At 35.7% G+C, this 16,631-nt stretch overlaps 4 protein-coding genes across 5 annotated transcripts; 3 read left to right on the top strand and 1 right to left on the bottom strand.

The window, feature by feature from the left end:
• Nucleotides 1-2,100: 2,100 nt before the first annotated feature.
• On the bottom strand, nucleotides 2,101-2,912 carry LOC125594991. The gene is made up of 2 exons (XM_048770981.1): nucleotides 2,891-2,912; nucleotides 2,101-2,846 (listed from the first exon to the last, which is right to left on the bottom strand). Exons 1-2 carry the CDS (start codon nucleotides 2,910-2,912, stop codon nucleotides 2,101-2,103), a joined length of 768 nt encoding a protein of 255 aa, XP_048626938.1.
• Nucleotides 2,913-4,675: 1,763 nt separating this feature from the next.
• On the top strand, nucleotides 4,676-6,736 carry LOC106421124 (dof zinc finger protein DOF4.4-like). The gene has a single exon (XM_048770986.1). The coding sequence runs from the start codon at nucleotides 5,760-5,762 to the stop codon at nucleotides 6,378-6,380; it is 621 nt and encodes a 206-aa protein (XP_048626943.1). The 5' UTR covers nucleotides 4,676-5,759; the 3' UTR covers nucleotides 6,381-6,736.
• Nucleotides 6,737-12,970: 6,234 nt separating this feature from the next.
• On the top strand, nucleotides 12,971-13,985 carry LOC106421182. The gene is made up of 3 exons (XM_013862030.3): nucleotides 12,971-13,118; nucleotides 13,414-13,576; nucleotides 13,722-13,985. Exons 2-3 carry the CDS (start codon nucleotides 13,418-13,420, stop codon nucleotides 13,767-13,769), a joined length of 207 nt encoding a protein of 68 aa, XP_013717484.1. The 5' UTR covers nucleotides 12,971-13,118; nucleotides 13,414-13,417; the 3' UTR covers nucleotides 13,770-13,985.
• Nucleotides 13,986-14,390: 405 nt separating this feature from the next.
• On the top strand, nucleotides 14,391-15,917 carry LOC106420984 (protein BUD31 homolog 1-like). 2 transcript variants are annotated; one of them, XM_013861822.3, is made up of 4 exons: nucleotides 14,391-14,533; nucleotides 14,686-14,789; nucleotides 14,872-15,059; nucleotides 15,639-15,917. In XM_013861822.3, the coding sequence occupies exons 2-4, from the start codon at nucleotides 14,696-14,698 to the stop codon at nucleotides 15,792-15,794; spliced, it is 438 nt and encodes a 145-aa protein (XP_013717276.1). In that variant the 5' UTR covers nucleotides 14,391-14,533; nucleotides 14,686-14,695; the 3' UTR covers nucleotides 15,795-15,917. The 2 variants fall into 2 exon arrangements, with proteins under 2 accessions (XP_013717276.1, XP_013717277.1); XM_013861823.3 differs by lacking the exon at nucleotides 14,391-14,533 and adding an exon at nucleotides 14,568-14,609.
• The last annotated feature ends 714 nt before the right edge of the window (nucleotides 15,918-16,631 follow it).

Here is a 16,631-nt window from a genome sequence, read left to right as displayed (position 1 = left end):
AAGAGGACAGAAAATATAGTCTTCCATTTTATAAAATGAGACCCACAAAACCTTAAAATCTTGTATATTGGACTGTATTTTAATTTGTAGCTCAAGATAGAGTTGGTTGAAGTCTAATCTTTAAATCATTTGCATCTTTCTATTGGGCCTATGAAATGAAACCATTATGAATGTATAACATTTTGATCTACAAATATTGCTTTATTGAGTATCTTGTCTTCTTGATATTGGGTATTGCTATGTATTCTCACAAGATGTATCCAAATATGAAAAAGACCCAAAATATATGATACACCAATGAAACACATGCGTGAACGCGCATGCTCAAACACATTGTCTTTTCTCTCTTAATAAAGCACTAAAAATTCCTTAGTTAAGTTTCCTCTCTTGATAAAGCACACTATTACATTCTTTGTAGATTTAAAGTATCTAGGCGCGCGGTTTGTATATTTCAAAAAATATTTCATATAAAATCTTTCCTACTATTGTTTCATGACTTTCTTACTTTCATTGTATGTGATAGTCAATTCAACGCTTTCTAAACATTTCTTTCTCTCCAGAAATTTTTTGAAAAACCAATGAGACCGCGCGTGTGCATTCACACGCGAGCATAGTCTCTTTCATAATAAACACCTATGGTTTCTGTTGTTTTGCTTAGAATTAGTATTAAACTCTTCCTATATCTAGATTTTGTTTTTCTTTATATGATTTGACTCATTCAGTAACATTGACTTGCTTGTCTAATTTCCACATACAGACAAGTTAAGACTTAAGAATAAGAGAGCCTTGTTTATTGACTAAGCTTTAGCTAAGGTTTAATGTTTGAAGATATACTCATGACTTTATTAACACACAATCTTGGCACGTGAGAAAAAACGTATCTCTCCTTCAATATCAATACCCTATATAAGAAGACACCCCCACAACAACAACAACAACAACAACAATTAGATCTTGAGAGAAATGGATAAATTGGTGAGTGTAAAGAAGCCTTCTCGTCGAATGTGTCCAAGGTGCCACTCTCACAATACCAAGTTCTGTTACATCGTCAACTCGTCTCAACCGCGCTACACCTGCAGGCATTGTCGTCGATTTTGGATTCATCGTTGGGCTTTAAGGAACATACCGATGGGTGGAGAAAGAGGCCGTAAAACCAAGCGACCAAAGATAGATCAACCATCTGTTTCTCAGGTGAATTCTGTTGAGAACCATTTTGGTTCTTTGTCTGTTGTTCTGGCGCTTCCAGCTCGAAATGCTCCACCAATGGATCACATGGAGGTCTCTGATGGATCATTTTACCAAGGTTATCACGATGTTGGATCCAATGGCGCAAATCAGGAGGATCCAAACAAGAATCTTAATGCCAGCACTGATCAAATGATCAAGAACAACAACGTCTGAAACAAGCGTGTGTTTAGATCCTCCTATCATGGTCCTTGAATTAAAGCCGTTTTACCCGTTTTCTCTTTTTCTTAAGCTAATAATGTTTCAGTTTTTCTTGTTGGGTCTTCTTGTTTTATCTCATCAGCTCTGTTGAGTCTTTTTTTCTTAAGTTTAAGTTTTATAAGTTTGCATCTTTGTTTCCCTAAAGATTCAGACATAAGTTACTTGTCTGGTCTTTTTAATAATATATATAACTAAGCATTACCAGTTCATTGTGTGTTCCACAACCGATGAGTAAGAGAGAGATATGTGTTCCCAAGTATTTTATGTTTTCCTCTGTTTTAGCCTTTTCTATGTTTTTATAATTATGCATAATCACATAATAATATAAGTAGGAATTGAAATAGTGTACAAATAATAAGGTAAATCTATGGTTATGTCTAAAATATTAAACTTGTATTTCTTCTATCAATCTAAGTTTCTACAGAAGACTGCTGAGGGATTCGTTGTTAGAGTTTCACCCTTGCCGTTAGGTCTAGGCCTTAGATTCGTACGACATACGTAAATATGTAATTATATGATTAGTAAAAAAAAGTATTCTTTTCTTTTTTTGAAAGAATGTTAAATTAATTCAAGCAAAAAAACTGTTTTACACTTTGTGTTACATTGGAGCTGAAGTTTTTAATAAAATCTAATCAAAAGCTGAGTCTTGAATAGTTATCGAGTGGCAAACCATTTGGTTAAACCTCCTGAGTGAGCCTTGTCACGGATGGAGGAGAGCCTGTTACGAACAATCTTGTCCACCATTTGAATTAGTTGGTCAGGGGTCCGTGGATTCTCCCCATGTTTACGCTGGTTTCGTTCTCTCCATATTGCATATAGAGTGGCTTGGAACACATATCTCAGTAGGAAAAGGTCAGTCGCGTCTCTGTTTTTGTCATGCAATAGTTGTATTATTTGGTCCCACTGGTGGGTATAGCTCATCTGCATCAACTTCTGAGCTAAATCTTTCCAAACTCGTCGTGAGAAACTGCAGGCAAAGAACAAATGGTTCCTTGACTCCACCGGTACATTGCAGAACACGCAAGAGCTGGGATGATTAGTGTTCCATTGCTGAACCCTGTCTCCAGTTGCAAACCTGTTTCGGATTGCAAGCCAAGCCATGAAAGAGTATTTTGGAGTATGAAAAGCAAACCAGATCCCAGCGTACCAGTTCACTTTCGGTTGTGGCCCTCGTATCATTTTCCAAGTCTCCTTGGAGTTAAAGACCGATTTGTACTTGTCTTCTCTTTTCCACAGCTTGATATCTTCCCCTTCCAGGAGACCTCTCTCTTTGATACTCTGAATATGATCTTCTATGTCATTTAAAGTCGCCACTCTATGCCTTCGTCGACGATGTGATTTGATGACTGTGTCGACTGTTGCTTCTAGTCTTATGCCCAGATCAATACAACCTCTACTGCCTGTAATGTCAAATAACCTCCCAGCCGGGGTCCAGGTATTGAACCAGAAAGATGTTGTTTCCCCATTTTGTATCTCAGATTTCAAAAACTCCTTGGCAACATCCCGATATTTCAAGAGTTTCTTCCATATCCATGAACCTAGAGTAGATGTCTCCTTAACTGTCCATATAGAACCCTTTCTTATCAGGTAACTCTTGACCCATTTGACCCATAAAGACGATGGAGAAGAGGCTAGCCTCCACAAGAGTTTCAGTTTTATCCCAATCGGTTTCAGTTAGTTCGGTTCGATTATAATTTCACCAAAAAAATTATGATCAGTTCGAGTTTTTGGTTAGTTTTGGTTCTTTAATTTTGCCAAAACAAACCCTATTTTGGACTAGATTAAATTTTGGTTTAATTTTTTTTTTAAAAACTAGCATAATATTATAGAAAACTGATTCACAAAACTATAGAAAAAATGTTTTTCTGATTTTTTCTTATAAATAACAATGTTTGTAAAATGGCACACCATATACGATATGAAGAGTTCATATTATAGACATAATTACTTCATAAACTGATATGCAACCAAATATGGTATAATTTTTATTTCCATAAATCTTCTAGATATTGTACTATGCTATGTATGAAATATTTAAATTTTATTTTAAAAATAATTTTATTTCTCTAACAGATATAATATCGTTCGGTTATTTATATGATTTATAATTTAATTATCATATCAGAATGCTATCTAAAATCATTCTGCAACAAAATTAAGAAACAGTTTTGCTTTCTGTGAGATTTATAGAACTTCAACATGTTACATTTTTTTAAAAAAATATCCAGTTCTCTTATTGTAGTTTAAAGTTGACATGAAAATTACACGTATTATTTTTATAGTGTTATATTATCATGCACATACATAAAATTTTATCACACAAAACTTTTGAAAAATCAACAAGCAAAAAATAAACAGATTAAAATATTTTATTTTTTATAATCAACTGTAAACATTTTTTCTTTTCATTATATATTTAATTTTTTTATTGAATTTTTATTTGTTTATATAAAATTTTAAAAGTTGTTTTTGTTAATTTATATATTCATTGATTTTATTTAATACTCAAATAATATTATGAACTATGTGATTTATATCTAATTATAAACTAGTATCTATTAAAATTATATTCACCGCTTTAATAATTTGATTACAAAATTATCCTTTTAAACTTAAAATATTTTAAACTAATTTATATTTATTTAATATTTAATTAAATTTAACAATGCGCATAACACATAACAACATCTAACTAAAATCTTTTTTTTTGTCAACAACTAAAATTATAATTTATTGATTTAGGGTGTTGCCACTTTTTAAAAATTGGTTATCTTTATTAAATTTTTTTAATTGTGGTGTAGTAAATGTTATCTTTTGTATCAAGTATCGTTGTGTTAGTTACCTACATACTCCCTCTGTTTTTTAATGTTACATATTCTAGATTTTTCACACATTTTAATAAAACACATTAAATTTACATATTTTTTTGTGTTTATCTTTGTTTCATAATTTTAAGCCAATAACAATTCAGTAAGTGCAATTAAGTTTTTTGAAATTTGCAATTAGTTAATAAAACATGTCTTGAAAATGTAAAAAATGGATCTTTTTAAAACAAATTTTTTTTCTAGAATATGTAATATTCAGGAACAAACAGAGGGAGTATATATTTATTTATTTATTTTTTCTCTTATAGGATAATATATTTCTGATGCAATAATAAATCACTTGTTAACACATAAATTTCCGTTTTCGTTTAGTAATTTAGTTTATTTTCTCAAACTGAAGTATTTAGATTTATATAAAAATTGGTTGCGGTCAAAATTTCTCCAAAATGCTCGTAAACGTACTTGTTAACGCATGTGCTTTCCCTCTTCTTCTTTATTTTTACAAAGATAGACGTTGAACTAAACGCATATGTGTGTCTTTCCATTTAATAATTCAGTAGATTTTTTTTTTTTCCGAGCTTCAGTAGATTTTCTTGAATTTGGAATTCAAATAAAAGCTTGCGGAGTCGAAATTTCCACCAAATGGTCGCAAATGCATGTTTTTATATAATTTGTCTTAACAAATCATTATTAAATTAATCTCTAAACAAGTTTGTTTTCTAAGTAAAAAAATGTATGATCCTCAACACAGTAGAACCAATTTCAAACACGAAACTACTAGCCCAACACTTCATTAGTAAAAGCAACATAATTTGCACATAATCGAATCTACGACCTATTCCAAATCACAAAATACTCTATCCACTAAGCTACTTATATTTTCTATCTATTCAAGTTATTTATCTATATGATTGTCAGTTTTCAGGAAATAAGTTAACTGATTTATAAAAAAAGAATCCTGTTATGGCTTAATTTCTTGTTTTTTATTTTATTTTGGGTGTTGTTGTCTAAACCATTCAGATCCTCACCAGTTGCATAAATGTTAAACTAAAACAATAAATCATGTAAATAAATATTTACACATACTCTTCCTCATAGTTGATAGTGATCCCTCGCTGCTTATAGTTCTGCCTTAAATTGTCATTATACTACTCTCAATGTCTCCAGATTTTGTTAATGTTAATACAACTGACTCAGTTAACCATATCTTCTGGATTCTGCATTAATCATATACGGACAAGAGTTTAGAGTGAGAGAGCCTTGGATTTTAACTAAGCTTAGCCTAAGGTTTATAGTGTGTAGCTAGATCTTCAGATTTTATGAATACACAACTTTTGACACGTTTTCTCATAATCTCACTCTTATAAAACCCGAAACGTGTATCTTCTTCAATTTTCACGCCCTAATAGCCTATATAAGTAGACACCCTCACAACACCAAATATCATAGCAAAAACAACAACAAATCCCAGTAAATATCTTGACAGAAATGGATAAGTTGAATGTTTTTGTGAGGGGAGACAATCAAGTGAATGAAGAGAAGCCTCCAGCTCGAGTGTGTCCACGGTGTGACTCTGACAATACCAAGTTCTGTTACTACAACAACTATAGCTTGTCTCAGCCGCGCTACTCCTGCAAGAATTGTCGTCGATACTGGACTCATGGTGGGACTTTAAGGAACATACCGATTGGTGGAAGTGGCCGTAAAACCAAGCGTCCAAAGATAGATCAACCATCTGCTGAGAATCAACAGGTTAATAATCACCAACCTTTCTTACATGGTCAAGAAACTAACGAGTTTGTTGGAACTTTTAATGGTTCTTCTTCTTCTGATGTTGTTGTTGGAAACCATTTCGGTTTTCATGAGATTCATGGTGCTATGGTAAACAATGTGCCTCCAGTTCGAAGTTTTCCACCAATGGAGGCATTACATATCTCTGATGTATCATCTCGACAAGATTATTACGACGTTGGATCCAATGATTTGATTGATAATCCTTTGATAAACCGCCCAACTGAAGATGATTTAAACATGTGGAACGAGAGCTACAACAACACTATGAACGTGAATCATAATGCCAGCACGAGTGGAAGGAGGGGATATCTTTAAGCACTCATCTCATGAATGGAATCAGAGACAAATGTGTGTTTACCCGTTGAATCATAACCGCTTTACCCGTTGTCTCTTTATCTTAAGCTAATAATGTTTCAGTTTTTATTTTATGCATTATTCTTCCTTTTTTTCCTATAATTTTTTATGTTGGGTTTCTTTTCGTAGTGTTGAAAGTTTGCATCTTTGTTTCCCAAAAGAGTCAACATCGAATGTTTGTCTGATCTTTCCTTATATAATTAATATAAATTATTATTTAGTCGTGACCTTCGTTATATTGTGCCAATACATTTTTTATGCTTGTAGCTTATAAGCAGGGTTGAGACTCTGACATCTGAACTTAAGTTCATGAAACACCAATTTTACGCGCCAAAATTCATATAAAAATGTAAAGACATCAACAAATTTTAGTGTGATATTTTATGGACAGATAATTTTTTTATGCTTCACGCATAAATACTAAGGGTCGGACCTGCTTGTAAGTGAGATGTTGTTTCAGTTTCTTTTTCAAATGAGTTTGTTTTAGATTGAATTTCTATTGTCATTGACAGATAGAGTACTCTATATGATAATAGTGATAACCATTATTCAGAACATGGTTGATATTAAACGAGACAGATAATTCAAATATACATCTAAGAAGTCAACTAAAGTCAATAGGTTAGTCCAAATAACGTGGTTTTCTACCAAAAAAATACAGATGTGGTTTTCTATAACTGATGACGTATCAATAATGATGTAATAAGTACAAATTACTCTAAATGTTAGTCTTCATTTTCCATCTTGTATAGTCTTTTTAGGTGATGTGTCTAAAAATTAAGTGTCAAAATAATGAATTTCTATATTTTAACATTTTAATTGGTTTTTTGCCGGAATATGTAATTATGTATGGATAAAATCTAAACCCATAAAATAAATATATCAAATTCTTATTGTTGGTAAGCCAAAATAGTTGTTCTCTCAGATTTCCTAGAGCCAAACAGCCACATTCAGAAAAGAAATCTAATGATATTAAGGAAAATCTAACTACAAACAAGGACATACAAGACTTCCAGATTTTGTGATCGACACGTGGATAGGACGGGTTACAGATTACCACGAGATTCAGACGCGGAAAAGCTATCTTCTGTCAGTTATCGATTCCGACAGAGATTAGAGTCATAGAGATGACGTCTTCCACAGCAAATTTGACACGTGCATCTCATCTCTTTTTTTTTTTTTTAATCGAACATTTTCTCTTTTTTTTCTTCTTAACATAGTTTTTTTTTTTGGTAAAAATGTTAAAAGTTTTTAACATAGTTGTTTTTCTATTGTATTCAAAAGTTCGCAAGACCCATCATCAATTTCTCTCTAATTTCGATTTTTTTACTTGTTATTTTTTTGTTGCGTGTAATTCGCAAGAGATTATAGAGAAATCCAGAGGTTTTAATTAAAAATCTCTTCAAAATTTTAAAAAAATCTAGCGACAAAGAACAATTAAGACGTATAATACACGTGTCCATGCATTCAATTAAAAAGCTAATGACGGTACTAAACGTCAAAAATGAATGCCCTTGGACGTGGGTAATTACACAAAACCATTTACATATATATATGAGCTTCATATCTCAAGCAGTCCATAATTAAACCAAGAGATCTCAATCATTCCTTACATACAATTCTTGTTATATATTTGATCTCCCAAAAGAAATGGCTACTTCACGTCTAGCAAGGTTTGTATCGGAGGTTGCTCCGCCTCAGTTTGTAACGGTGATGAGGAGACACAGAGCAGCGAAGCAGAAGCTTGACACAATCAAAGAAGAAGAGTATAAAGAAGATTGTTTCAATTGTGGGGTGATGATGATGTCGTCTAATAAGATGTCATCATCTCATCATCATGCCTATTCTTCTTCTTCCTCTACATCGGTTTCTAATTCTGGATCTACCTCTAAGAGTTTTTCTCGTTGAGGCTCGAAGCTCTTTTTTTTGTCTTCGAAAATTAAGATCTTCTTTTATGCAAGGGCCGGAGTTATATTTTGGATACTGATATCGGGTCCGTATATTTGTGTGCACCCGTCTCTATATGAAGTTTGCTTAAGATTCGGACCTTTTTATTATTATCTAAAAGGTCCGACATATTTAAATGTTGTATGATTGTATCTCTTGATGATCAGTTGGATTATTGAGGGTTCTAAATGTTGTAACCCTGCTTTAATAAGGATGTTGTTTTGTATACGTTTACACATATGATCATATATAAATTTCTTGATTGCTTTTGGAAACAATAGAGATACTGATGCAAATATACTCGTTACACATATTTTAGTTCCTATCAGCTTGGTCGAACTATTCGATTTACATGATTACATCACACGTATTGGCATTTTGCTATATGTAAGCCATATATATAAGTTTAAGTCACGTGTTCCAAAAAAATATATAAACAGAGCAGCTCCAACGGTGTATATTGAAAGGAGTTCTAACAATTAAAAATAAACCAAAAATAAAAAAAAATACGAGAGAGAAGCATGAAAAGTTCTTGTTACACCATAAAGTAACATATGTCACTTTCAAAACCTTTCAACTGGTTTAAAAAGATAAACACATTATAATATATATATATATATATTTTTAGAAACTTTACCGGTGGAGCTGTTCTAAGTTTAAGTGTTAGTGCATTTTCCCGATAGCCAGAATATAAGTTTAAGACTTTGTACTATATAATAGACATTATTTGGCAAAACTTCCCATACATGGAACTTTTTGATTGATAGCTCTCAACAACTAGTTTCCTCAATCTCACTGTTGGAATAGATTCCGATATTATTGGGATTAGAATGAGTTGTTGTACTTAGATATCGGTAAGATATGGGTAGTTCAAGTATCTAGTTACATAGTTGAGATATTCTCATCTGAGACTTGTATATAACCTCGTAACATCTTTCAGCGTGAGAGATAGAGAAAACATTCAACTCTTCCTTTCTTCTCTGTTCCATTTCATGGTATCAGAGCCTGAATTTTTTTTTTCAGACTTATAAACACTGAAATCAATTTCAGATGTCGACTGATGTGTTGGGCAGTTAATGGATGAAAACCGATGTGTTGTACAGATGGCTGACCAGTTCTTAATTGTTCAGGACCGATCCTCGAGGATGGTGATTGGAGTGGCTAAGAGGATGATGGGAGCATTCCACTTACGCAGTATGGAGAGCGCAGCTGCTGTCACAACAAAGTTGGAAGAAACATATGACCTGTGGCACAAGAGAATGGGACACCCTGCTGCTAAAGTTGTTTGCTCACTTCCTGTTATTTCTGATTCAGTTTCGGTTTGTTCAACTTTTCTGAATAAGGCGTGTGATGTCTGTCTCCGCGCAAAACAAACAAGATCTTGTTTCCCAGTTAGCATCAATAAAACTTTCAGAATTTTTGATATGATACATACAGACTTATGGGGTCCTTATAGAACACAATCGTATACTGGTGCTACATATTTTCTGACTGTGGTTGATGATTACTCTCGAGGGGTATGGGTTTATCTTCTCAAAGACAAGACAGAGGCGCCCACACAGTTGTTGAACTTTCTTTCTATGGTTCAAACACAGTTTCAGACAAAAGTTCGGACGATCCGAAGCGACAATGGCTCGGAGTTCTTATGCTTGAAAAATCAGTTCTCAAAGCTCGGCATTGTACACCAGACCTCGTGCGTTGGTACTCCCCAACAGAATGGAAGGGTGGAAAGGAAGCATCGTCACATTCTCAACGTCGCGCCTGCCCTTCGGTTCGAGGCTTCTCTACCCATAGATTTCTGGGGAGAGTGTATACTTACCGCAGCCTATCTCATAAACAGAACACCGACCTCCCTACTTAATGGTCTCACACCGTACGAACGGATTCACAACAAAGCTCCGACTTACGATCATCTCCGGATTTTTGGTACCTTGTGTTACGTTCATAATCAAGGAACCAGAGGTGATAAATTTGCACCGCGAAGTAACAAGTGTGTGTTTCTTGGGTATCCTTACGGGAAGAAAGGATGGAGAGTGTTTGACTTGGATAAACAACAATTTCTTATCTCCAGGGACGTGGTGTTCTGTGAATCTGAGTTTCCTTACAAGAAACAAGTAATTACAGAGGATAACGACAGCAAAACTCCAAAGCTATGGGAACCGATCACCGGAATTCCAATTTGTGAAGAAGAAGACGTTCAAAACGTGGAGATGCGACAAAACGTCAACTTGAGCCCGATTCAACAACAAGGCCCAGTAACAATCAGGCCCAACAACGCTCCTACATCAGACATGGCCCAACAAATACCTGTTCAATCGTCTTCGACGTTGCCCTCTCCGACAACAACGGAAGCGGAATCTTCCGATGCACCAGAACCACAACTGGGACGGGGTCACCGAACACGGAAACCTCCTGCTACGCTGAAGAATTTTGTGACGAACTCTGCACAGACACGAATTCTTACAACTCAGACAAAGGCTAACAAGGAACTTCTGTATCCCATTTCCAAATACATGAGTTTTGACAGATTCTCAACACGTCACACAGCTTACCAAGTATCCATTGGTAAGATAACTCCACCAAAGTCTTATCAAAAAGCTGTGTTGGATGAGAGATTCAGAGACGCTATGGGAACCGAAGTCGTAGCACTTGAGGCTAACAGAACATGGGATGTTGTCGACTTACCTACAGGGAAACGTGCTATCGGATGTAAATGGGTTTATACTGTGAAGTACAGGGCATACGGAACCATCGAGAGATTCAAGGCGCGTTTGGTAGTTCTTGGCAATAAACAAGTTGAAGGCGTAGATTACAAAGAGACGTTTGCGCCGGTGGCGAAAATGGGAACAGTGAGACTGTTCTTGGATGTTGCCACTAAACGAGGCTGGGATGTACATCAAATGGACGTACATAACGCCTTCTTACATGGTGATCTTGCTGAAGAGGTGTATATGAAACTCCCACCAGGCTTCCACTCTAAGGATTCAACAAAGGTCTGCCGCTTACGCAAGTCATTGTACGGACTTCGCCAAGCCCCACGATGCTGGTTCGCCAAGCTGACAACAGCCCTAACGACGTATGGATTCAAACAGTGCAAATCAGACTACTCTCTATTCACATTTACAAAAGGTGCGGTGAATATACAGATTCTCATTTATGTTGATGATCTTATAATTACTGGTAATCAACCGAAGGAAGTGGAGTTTTTTAAGCGCTATCTCGCTTCATGTTTTAAGATGAAAGACTTGGGGCTTTTGCGTTATTTTTGGGCATTGAAGTGGCAAGAAACAAGACGGGCATGTACTTAAGTCAGCGTAAGTACGCTCTTGAGATCATCGAAGAGGCTGGACTTCTCAACTCAAAACCGGCTAACTTTCCTATGGAACAGAATCACAGACTGGCTCTCTCGGAATCACCACTACTGTCTCAACCGGAAAAGTACAGACGATTGATCGGACGCATGATATACTTGGGTGTCACAAGGCCCGACTTGGCATATTCAGTTCATGTTCTCTCTCAGTTCATGCAATCTCCACGGGAAGATCATTGGCAGGCGGCTCTTCGAGTTGTCCGATATTTGAAAGGGAGTCCAGGTCAAGGCTTATTGCTACGTGCCAATGATAGATTACACATAACTGGTTGGACAGATTCAGACTGGGCAAGCTGTCCTATAACTCGTCGCTCAGTCTCAGGCTACTTTGTTCAACTGGGATCATCACCAATATCGTGGAAGACTAAGAAGCAACACACGGTGAGCATGTCTTCAGCAGAAGCCGAATACAGGGCTATGGCTTATCTTACAAAGGAACTCATCTGGCTAAAGAGAATCCTTCAGGCGCTTGGAATTCTCCATGACCATCCGATGACTTTATACTGCGACAGTAAGGCTGCTCTACACATTGCTAATAACCCGGTATTTCACGAAAGAACGAAACACATCGAGCTGGACTGTCATTTTGTTAGAGATGAAATAATAGCAAAGACCATAACTACGTCCTATGTTACAACTACTACTCAGCTGGCAGATGTGTTCACAAAAGCTCTTGGACGATCAGAGTTTGAAGGATTCAAAATCAAGTTGGGCATACAAGACTTGTATGCTCCAACGTGAGGGGGGGTGTTGGAATAGATTCCGATATTATTGGGATTAGAATGAGTTGTTGTACTTAGATATCGGTAAGATATGGGTAGTTCCAAGTATCTAGTTACATAGTTGAGATATTCTCATCTGAGACTTGTATATAACCTCGTAACATCTTTCAGCGTGAGAGATAGAGAAAACATTCAACTCTTCCTTTCTTCTCTGTTCCATTTCACTCACTCCACCATGACAAAGGACAAACGGAATGGAAGAGATTAGTTAGATCACCTTTTACCTCAGACCTCTCATTTCAACAAAATGGCTCAAAGTTCACTATTCACGACAACATTGAAACATGCTGTATAATCAATCGATCCCTTGATTTAGGCTTCGATCCCCACTTTTCAGGCATCTGCATTCTCTGATCATTCTCTAAACACCGGAACAAGGTCCGGTTTGGTTTGTAAAACTGAAACTAGATAATTGATTATCGGGCCGAATTGGGCTTACTATTTATGATTGGCCCAATTATAGCCCTCACTAAACCCAACCCTAAGACGACGAGACGATTCAACGCCATTTTGTTCTCTTCTTCTCCATTCTCCATTCTCCATCTGCGCACGGATCTCCCTCAAACACTCTCCCTTATCTTGTCGGTTAAATCCTCTCAGGTAAGCTCCTTCGAAACTTCTTTTAGATCAATCGTGATTTCACATCAGGCCCGGTGGAATCGTAAAGTTTCGTAATTTTCTAAAGATCTCAAATTGCATAGAATGACAAAACCCAATTGTTCCCCGTTCTCTATTGCTCATATGGGTTTACTCGAAAGTGCTTAAATTTTAACATTTTGATTAAAAGTATCGAACTTTACTTTATGATTTCGAGTACTACTTTTATCAAAACCTATATGTTCTTCTGGGTTAATGCGTTGTTGTTGATGCCTCGAGTTGTAATGTGGTGTTGCAGTATCATGTTGACGGAAACACCATTTAGGCCAAGAGAGAAGCTTCTGGAGAAGCAGAGGTTGTTCCAGAGCATCCAGAGGCACACTTACCTCAAAGGACCAATGGACAAGGTCACCTCCGTTGCCATCCCTCTTGCCTTGGCTGCTTCTTCTCTCTACATGATTGTAAGCTTTTTCATCTGTTGTTTGGTTTTTTGTAAGAACTAAGTATTTCATACTCGCTATGTTTTTCTTCAATTCTATTGTTTTTAATCTTGTTAGTTCCCATACGAGTACCCTTGTTAATCTTTTCATCATCTAATTTATACAGGGGACAGGAATCTACAACATGTCGAATGGAATCGGGAAGAAGGAATAAGTAAACAGCTTCTTCTTCTTTCTGCTTTTGGAGGGTTTTTTTCTATGTGTATCCAGTGGCTAGCATATGCGGTTGCAGACTAAAGGTTGCACTGGTCCTTTTTTTTCGCCAAATAATTTTGCAGACAATGTCCAAAGATGAGAGATGGTTGATTGGTATAAAGTTCCAGTGTTTGGAAAGTTCATCATTTGCTAATGACAAAGTTGAATTCTTTTCTTCCCCGCTCTACTTAAACTTTTTCTATTATCTCTGTGTTACTCTTCACGGTATTTGAGCTGTAGGATGTGTGTTGTGTCCTACTTTTAACAAAAACAAATCAAAGGGAAAAATACAAAAAATCCAAAGGAAGAAGTGGGAATACCTCAAGTCATTTAACTTGAAAGGTTTTTTTCTCCAAAAATCTGATTCAAATACTAACCAATGATGAGACCATAAAAACTTCCTCTAATTTTCATAGAAAACCTTTAAAAAAAAAATAAATTAAACTTACAAATTAAAGACAAAAAAACCTCAAATCTCTAATTTATTTTTCCTTAAAACTAGTAAGTTCATGTTTGCCAATTTTCCCTTTTAAGAAAAAAAAAACGTGGTAAAACTTTTTGAAATTGCCTGCTAATAAATCAGTAAGACCGGCCCAAATACTTTAGACCCAACCCAAACCTAAAAAGCCTTTTACGACGAACGTTGGTTCTATCATTCCTCCTCTTCCTCCGCCGCCGCGGTCTCTCCCTCCTCGTCTCCGTTAATTAGTTTCTTCTCCAAAGGTAAGCTTTTTCTACTTCCTTCTTGCACTAATCTTGCTTCGCACGCGTTGTAGTCATATCGTTCCGTTTCTTCGACGTTGGTTGTTCTGAATTTAATCTTTGAGTTAATGTTAGATTTAAAAGTAACGTTGAGTGTTTTTTCAAAACTGTAGAAAAAGAAAAATGCCAAAGGTGAAGACAAACAGAGTAAAGTACCCACAAGGGTGGGAGTTGATCGAGCCTACTCTTCGTGACCTTGATGCCAAGATGAGACAAGGTTCGTTGTTGTTTCAGTCTCAGATGCTTAAAAGTTTGATTCTTTTTTTTACCTGTTGATTAACTAATTATTTTGTTTGCAGCTGAGATGGATGAACATGATGGCAAGAGAAAGTGTGAAGCCTTGTGGCCAATCTTTAAACTCTCTCATCAGAGGAGTCGCTATGTTTATGACCTTTATTACCGGAGGGAGGAGATATCTAAAGAGCTCTACGAGTTCTGCTTGGACCAGGGCTATGCTGATCGTAACCTCATTGCCAAGTGGAAAAAGGTAGCTGCCTTCTTGATTTTTAATTTTTATGTTTGTGCGCCTTTTTGTAGTTTCGATAGATTTTTTTTATAGCAAATTTTGGCATAAGAGATTGAATTTAGGATATGTAGAATGTTGTTGAATTAGTTTTAGAGGGCCAGTGTCACCCTAGTACACAATCACAATGGTTGTTGAAGCTGTTTCTCCTCTGAAGTCAATGATTTTAGTAATGCCAGTTGCTTTGGACTGATCTTTACCCAAAAAGAAGATTAAGTTTGTGGGATTGAGATTTTTTGTTTTGCTTGGTACTTTGAACATCTTTCTTGAGGTTGTTGAAACTGCCATTTTTCATTTTCTTTATTGGATTTATACCAATTTCCGCCAAAGCTTTTCCAGATCCTGAGTATGATGCCACCAACAATCTTCTTGAATGATGGGATCTTTTGAATCTTTTGTTAGCAAAGTCCTTGCCTTCAGTTCAGATATGCATGGTATTTATGTTTGTAGGTTCTATTCTCCGGACACGATACTGATTTTGTTATGTCTCTTTGTTTGTTGCTAAACTCTATATAAACTCTCTGTTTTTTGTGTGAATTGCAGTCAGGATATGAACGTCTATGCTGCTTGCGATGCATACAGCCAAGAGACCACAACTATGGAACAACATGTGTGTGTCGTGTTCCTAAACACCTGCGTGAAGAGAAAGTTGTTGAATGCGTTCATTGCGGTTGTCAAGGATGCGCCAGTGGCGATTAATCTTTCTCTTTCTTTTTTTTTTTTTTGAAAACCCCTCGCTGTTGCTATGTTCTATATCTTGTCAGATCTGGATTATGTACCCTGAATCCCTGTCTAAATTCCCTTTGCAAAACTTCTACTTTATCAACATTCTTGTGTTGTTTGAAATCTCAAAGACGTTCCCGGGTTGGTATGTATATGAATTAAGAGAATGGTTCTCGGTTTAGATTTGGGTTTAGTATTGACCAAACCAATTAAAATGAGTGTAATGTTTTATATGCTGAAATTATGGAACGGGATATTTAGAAATTATTAGTGCTTCCCAGTGATGAATTATTGACCAAGACAAATCTAGATCCTTGGAAAGTGGACTGACTTCAAATTCTATTGGTCCCTACAGTTGATTTCAATTAATACTGTCCATATATTGATGACTGATATGGGTTAAGACTCGTGGTCATAGTCACATCTCTTATTATCGTCTGCATTCGTATACGTATCTGTTTTTTATGTCACCACCGTATGCATGCATACTCTAAAATAACAACATTTCTACCGTATAACACATGATCTCTTATTATTGCTTATACCATCACCGCAATAATATATCTATATATGTTAATTATGGATGATAACTTGCTACACATTATTTCTTTTCTTTCTGTATTCTTTGATATATTTTTCTTTTTTCCCCATTATTGTTTGTTTTGTTTTTCAGTTTTGAAATGAAAGGTCAACGAATACAGCTACTGACCAACAAGTGACCAGCTAACAAAACTCATCGATTGATTTTCACGTTTCATACTTAATTTTTCGTTTCATTTTTTCCAGCTATTTTACATAATTAATTAAAAATAT

Source organism: Brassica napus (assembly GCF_020379485.1).
Source record: "Brassica napus cultivar Da-Ae chromosome C7 unlocalized genomic scaffold, Da-Ae chrC07_Random_33, whole genome shotgun sequence".
NCBI lineage: Eukaryota > Viridiplantae > Streptophyta > Magnoliopsida > Brassicales > Brassicaceae > Brassica > Brassica napus.
The sequence above is the reverse complement of the archived record's forward strand: the minus strand, read 5'-3'. Positions and strand labels throughout refer to the sequence as shown.

What these genes read in the sequence shown, in the direction of transcription:
- LOC106420984 (XM_013861822.3), top strand. Translation starts at nt 14,696, where the DNA reads ATGCCAAAGGTGAAGACAAACAGAGTAAAGTACCCACAAGGGTGGGAG. An exon ending in TGATGCCAAGATGAGACAAG is followed by an intron (nt 14,790 to 14,871) that starts GTTCGTTGTTGT and finishes TTTTGTTTGCAG; the next exon opens with CTGAGATGGATGAACATGAT. An exon ending in TCATTGCCAAGTGGAAAAAG is followed by an intron (nt 15,060 to 15,638) that starts GTAGCTGCCTTC and finishes TGTGAATTGCAG; the next exon opens with TCAGGATATGAACGTCTATG.
- LOC106421124 (XM_048770986.1), top strand. Translation starts at nt 5,760, where the DNA reads ATGGATAAGTTGAATGTTTTTGTGAGGGGAGACAATCAAGTGAATGAA.
- LOC106421182 (XM_013862030.3), top strand. Translation starts at nt 13,418, where the DNA reads ATGTTGACGGAAACACCATTTAGGCCAAGAGAGAAGCTTCTGGAGAAG. An exon ending in CTTCTTCTCTCTACATGATT is followed by an intron (nt 13,577 to 13,721) that starts GTAAGCTTTTTC and finishes TAATTTATACAG; the next exon opens with GGGACAGGAATCTACAACAT.
- LOC125594991 (XM_048770981.1), bottom strand. Translation starts at nt 2,912, where the DNA reads ATGGGGAAACAACATCTTTCTG. An exon ending in GGGGAAACAACATCTTTCTG is followed by an intron (nt 2,847 to 2,890) that starts GTTCAATACCTG and finishes TTGACATTACAG; the next exon opens with GCAGTAGAGGTTGTATTGAT.